The sequence below is a fragment of the Aplysia californica genome, unplaced genomic scaffold (assembly GCF_000002075.1).
Source record: "Aplysia californica isolate F4 #8 unplaced genomic scaffold, AplCal3.0 scaffold00280, whole genome shotgun sequence".
Taxonomy (NCBI): Eukaryota; Metazoa; Mollusca; class Gastropoda; order Aplysiida; family Aplysiidae; genus Aplysia; species Aplysia californica.
In genome coordinates, this window is record NW_004797550.1 from 73020 (window position 1) to 79019 (window position 6000).

At 38.0% G+C, this 6000-nt stretch overlaps 1 protein-coding gene across 2 annotated transcripts in view; it reads left to right on the top strand.

Moving 5' to 3' along the window:
- Window positions 1-5638, top strand: part of LOC101846660 (neuroglian) — a 60297-nt gene extending 54659 nt beyond the window's left edge. For both annotated transcript variants that reach the window (XM_013084240.2, XM_035970527.1), the window contains 3 exons: window positions 2015-2140; window positions 2819-2891; window positions 3585-5638. In XM_013084240.2, the coding sequence (XP_012939694.1) occupies window positions 2015-2140; window positions 2819-2891; window positions 3585-3777 (392 nt within the window). In that variant the 3' untranslated portion in view covers window positions 3778-5638. The remainder of the gene's footprint in view (window positions 1-2014; window positions 2141-2818; window positions 2892-3584) is intronic.
- The last annotated feature ends 362 nt before the right edge of the window (window positions 5639-6000 follow it).

Here is a 6000-nt window from a genome sequence, read left to right on the forward strand (position 1 = left end):
CAAACCCTGGAAAAATTGGTGCCTGTGTGAAAGATGGACAGCACTGATCTATGTGGGATTATCTGTATAATGTGCACCTTGGCTTCTTCGGGGGCCAAGGTTCGTCTCCTGTAGGCCTTTGGTCTAATCATTTGGTCTATTTTTCAGTTGCAGTTGTGTCTCTACCACAGCCACATGTTTTGATTTTTGTTACTTCGTTATTGCAAACTGATATGAGCCTGCAAGTGCTGTCCGAGATTGGTTTGAAAAGAGAAAAAAAAGAACAGATTGGATTGGTTCTGACAATAAATTAGTTCAAGTTGTATATTATACTGAAGGATTCCTATTATTGTTCATGCAACAATTTGTGGACTTTTTTTTTTTGCTCTTTGTTCTTGTTTCTACCACTTTGTGCTTATGACGTAGTCAGTCGTACATTAAACTTTTTGTTTTGTTTTTAGCTTTCAGGGATGACACTTCTTTTCCTTTTTGGCATAAAAATGAGGGCCTCCATAAATCTTGTTATTAAAAAAGAAATTTTGATTTTTGTCAGATGAGTCTGTGAAAGGAGTGGGATTTGGGCCCCAGATCTTGTATGTAGTCAGTCACAATAGTGTCTTGCCTCTTTGAAGTTTTAATGTTGTGTGGTTCTTGACAATATTGACAAGCCTGATGATATCTTTTCTGGTTGGTTTGCCTGCCTATTCTGAGCTGCGTGTGTGGCTGCCATGGCCTGTGCGCAATTTACATTTTGTTGTGGTGGAATGACATACTACTCAGATTTGTTAGCATTCGAGTGCCTTTGTCTATGTGTGTCTTTGTGTGTGTGTGTCTTTGTGTGCCTTTGTGTGTCTTCGTGTGTGTGTGTGTGTGTGAGAGAGAGAAAGAGAGAGAGAGAGAGAGAGAGAGAGAGAGAGAGAGAGAGTATATAACATGTGTGTGGGTGCATATTTTGTGCTTCTGTTTTGTGTTTTTGCCTTCCCTCTGTACATTTAAAAAAATTTATTTTTCAAAATTGTGACTAAAAAGGTTTTAGTTTTTTCTACTTTGGTTTTATGGGTTTGGGTATTTATACTTTATTCAGTCTGTGCTTGCCCAAGTGTGTGTGTGTGTGTGTGTGTGTGTGTGTGTGTGTTTGTTGGTGCTTGTGCGTGCGTGCGTGTGTGCGCCTGTTTTGTGTACCTGTGTTTGTACCATTGATTCTGTTTGTTCCTACTTCTTTATATTCAGTTTTTCTCCTCTATGCTACATTTATGTACATGCTGAAGTCTTCCCACTGCCAATGTGTGGCTTGTGTTAGAAGTTATTTAAAGCTTTATTTAATAATGGTCGTAGATTTCATTTTGGAGAGATTTTAAATCTAAAAGACTCATAGATGTTACTTGGTTACATTTTTTTATCGAGTGATTATTTGATTTGTTGATTGACATGCTCAGGAGGTTTCTCTGTCTGTTCTTTTTCTTTTCCCCATTGTAATTTCTATGAATTAGTTTCTGAATGCGTCTTGTTTAGATCTAACAGCTGTTGGTTTGTAGATGCTGTGATGTGCTCTTTTTACCCTTACAATTATTCTTATTTGTCCAAAGTGAATTGTAATCATTTAATGCTATGTTGGCATAAACCTACACACAACATCCCAGTCCTGCTTTTATGGAGGAAATAGTTGGAGAGTGTCAGCTGCAAGTCCTACTTCTTGGCTCTCCTTCTGTTGCTTCACTCGGTCTTTCTTGCTTTTTCTCTCCCTTTACTTATTGAGTCAATTTTCTGCTCCCTCGAACTTAAATTTCTCCTAATGAAAGCATCTCTTACAATGTTTAACTCCTTTCTTGGGCAAGAAAATCACTATAATTTCAGTGTACTGGGGAATGGTGTTCAAATTTTCAATCTGAGTATGTGCCTTTTCTGTTAATAAATTATCAGCTCCTTCTTTTCACCTTTATCCTTTTCTATGGGATATATTTTTGCAGTGAAAGAGTTTAAATTTCTTTTAGGAAAAATAGCAGACTTAATGAATGTTTCTTTCTTTTGCCACCAGGTGCATCCCGGGCAAGTTTCCTGAGCGCAGCCTGGTTCATCGGCATGATGGTAGCCATCATCATTCTCATCCTCATCCTCATCATCGTCTGCATCATCAAGAGGAACCGTGGTGACAACTACCCAGGTACTTGCAATTTGTGTTGTATTACTTGATCATGTATGGTCTGCTGCGTGTACTTTCTTAGTTTTTCTGTTCTCCTGATCTCTACCTGTTAACGTTATCATGTAAACTGCAAGTAAACTATATATCTCAACTCAGTTTGCTTTTACTAATTTTATATTGTATTATACCCTAGTGTTTCTTTGAGCTGGCCAAGGTTATAGATAGTCTGTTGTCCCTTCACCAGAGATCATAACTCCAGTTGCTTCACAAGTATCTCGCGGGCAAAAGTAAGAAAAAATTGGGTGAAATCGCTTGAAATACCCGAGCTCTCAGAAGTGACACCAAAACTGACACTGTCGCATATGTTTCTCAAGGCCATTTCATGAGATAAAATATTAGATCTATTGCTTCCAGCTGGACCACAAACGATTTATTTGATTTTCAAGGTGGTCAGTTTGTTTTTATTTTTTATAAATCAGATCACTATCGGTAACATTCATTTTGAATTACTTGGCTGACACGCAGGTCAGACTGAAACTGCTCACAGATTGCTCATTTTTTAGATAAATGTCATTTCTTCAGTCTCTTCATCTTTTGTTGTTTTTCTGTAGTCTATTGTCCCAATCTGTTCCTGGAGAAATGTGCCTGCTCTCGTGCTGACCCACCATAAATTACATCTCATGTTCTTTGTCATTTCAGTGCAAGAGAAGGAGAGATTGCGAGGCAACTACAATGATGACAACCCTGATCACTTTAACGGCTTTGGCAAGGGGTGAGTATGAAATTTAAATATGAAATGTTTGTTTATAGTTCTACATGTCGCCTTTGTCTGAGGGCTCACATGATTTCACAATAGCTCTTGGTCTGTCCATTCTAAATATGCCACCTCATTCCCTTCGAGGTCATACGAAGTTGCCACCTTTTGGATGCATGCCACAATCATTGACTTACATACCACAACTATAAACTGTCTAATATGCTTTTGGTTAAAATGAAATGATGGAAATGGGTAAAGCATCCTCTCTAAAACTGCTGCATCCTGTTGGGTTGAGCCAGGAATTGAAGAGTGCTCGACTACAGTGTCTTAAGTTGACTTACGAGTCACTGAACATATACATACAGACTTTTGAGTGTTTGGCCAAGATATATTTTATATTCCAGACTTGAATGGAAGTGTTTCTTCTTTTACAAGACACAGATAGTTAAAACATTTTAGTCCTATCAAGATCTTTGCATGTTCTTCTACAGTTATCGATCTGTGCATATATAGGATCCCTTGACTACATTTATGCTGTCTCCCACCCCGAGTTCCTTGAAGAACAAAACAAACAAAATCAGCCATCAAACTCCTCCCCAAATTTCCAATAAAAATCAAGACTAAAAAGGAAAAATTAGCAACACACACCATTTTGGCAATTAATTTGAGGATTTAGAAAATGAATTCTCTTTAATTTTTTTCCCTCAGAGATGAGAACGGCCTTGGAGGGAGCAGCTCATTTGACCGTGATGCAGAGAAGGTGCCCCTGGATGAAGACACAGACAGCTTAGACTACGGAGACGATGATGCCAGCAAATTCAACGAGGACGGCTCCTTCATTGGCCAATATGGTCGTGGCGAGAAAGGGAATGAGGGAACAAATGCCTCATCTATAGTCTAACAGCATACATATACACCTTTTTGGTGAAATTGAGTTTGTGTTTTTCTTTTTGTTTGAAAGAAGAAGTGGATGCCTAAGGTCTAAACGGAGCCAAACAAAATGTTCAGTTGTAAATGTTTTTCTACCTGAGTAGATGACTAAATCATTTTGATTTTGACCTTATACTTTTTAGGAATAGATGTAAACTCAGCTTTAAAATGTTCATTGCAATTTAAGTTGCAACACTACAGAAAACTAATCCACTTATTATGTTTACCACAACTTTAAAATACGTTTTCTTTTGGCTCACTTTAGGTCTCAGGTTTCCAAATATGAGAACTAGTTCCAAACTTGTGATGTGATAATGATTTCTGTTGGGAAGTTAAAGGTTTTTTGGTATATTTGTTCATAATGTTTTTTCTGTGCTGTAAGAAGCTTCTGGGTTGCAATTTCTCTAATATGGAAGGTTAAGGGGTTTCTTTTGTAATTATTCAACATGTTCTTTTACGTGCTGTAAGAACAAGCTTTTAATATGGCAGACCATCTGTCGCATTTTCATTTTGGCTGAAACCTGAAGACGTTTTCCTCCTTTGTTCCTTTTTTTGAATTATAATACAAGATGTAGCTTGTTGCAATGTTCTGCACGCTCTTCTAATTTGATCTGAAAACTCGCAAAAAATTAATTGTAGTTTTAAGTCTTGCCAGGAAGACAAGATAGTATGCTGTATTTGCTGTGTCACAGCTTTCCTTCTAACGAAGAAGATTGTGACAATTAATTTTTTTAAGGGTTTTCAACTTATGAAGAAGTTAAATTTTTCTAGGTAGAGAGCGACTATGCTTTTCATTGTGTCAAGCTTTTTCCCTATATTATTGGGATTTTGTTTTCGTTTTTCTGTGTGGAGGTAGTTTACACTTTAATGTGTCCGGTCTGCAGCTTTAGGTTGTGATGTGCTATTTATTCTCACCTGTTCTGTAGTCCTGGTAACTGTGTAGTTTCTGCCTGTGAAAGAGGCGGGTCATTGGCTTGCTGGAGAGAATTGGATACACAAGTTGGAGAGAGGACATTTGCTAAGAAAGGTCTTGGCCCTGTTCTAGTTTTGGTGATGTTAACGTTCTGCACAAATTAAGGGACTGTTTACAAACTTCTGACAGATCATCCTACATTGTCAGCTAAAGTTTTTAATAAGTCTGTGTCACACTCGTTGCAAGAAATGGAATTTTCCAGACAATTTTCCTATTGCTCGTGAATGTCCTCCCTTGAACTTTATATTTTCTCATTTTTTTCATGATTTTTTTCCCCCCTAGATAGGGAACTTAATGTATGCAAGGAAATAAGTGTTTCTCTTACACTATTTATGAGAATGTACTGAAGTCATTGAGACATTGTGTGTTTGTATGTGTGTGTGCATGCATGTGTGTGTGTGTGCGTGCATGCATATGTGTGTGTGTCTGTGTATGTGTATACGCATGTGTGCAGGCGCTTGTGTGTGTGTGTGTGTGTGTGTGTGTGTGCATGTGCGCATAAGAAAGAGAGAGAAAAAGAAAGAAAGAAGGCTGACTGATCAATGAGTGTGGTTTAATATTTTGGTTGGTTTGATTTGTAAATCTTTGTAATAGTAGATCTATACAGATATCATTCAGTGTAGTGTGTGCCTGTGTGTTTTGGTAGGAGTGTATATAATCTACTACATGGATGTGCTTGTCTTACTTGCCCCAGCTCGCTACTGCCTCTATTCCTGCTTCTCTGTACGTTGATTTTGTTGTGCGCAGCACACGCAGTGTGTGTTGTTCTCTCATTCTAGTTCATTCCAGTGTGTGGTTTAGGGGGACTCTAGCCTGGCTGGATTTAGTGCGGTGTTCCTGTCTGTGTTTGTATGAAAAAGTGAAAAAGAAATGTAAATGAGTGAATGACACAAAGAGAGAGAATGTGTGCAATTGAAATGGGCATTAGTATTTTATTTAGTGAGTGTTGTTGATATTCAAATATTTACGCCTGTGCTATGTGTGTGTCTCTGTGTATGTGTGTATGTGTGTGTGTGTGTGTGTGTGTGTGTGTGTGTGAGTGTGAGTGTGTACTTGATTGAGTGAGAACGTGCATGTGTTTGGTAAAAAAGTTGATATTGAAACAGAAAGTTTCCAATGAAATATTGCTGCTGCTGTGGCTAGGTTTGTAGTTAGTTATGTTTTCTCCAGTCAACCATACCAACAGTGTCAGCAAAAACTGTTGGTTATTGCTGAAGCAGC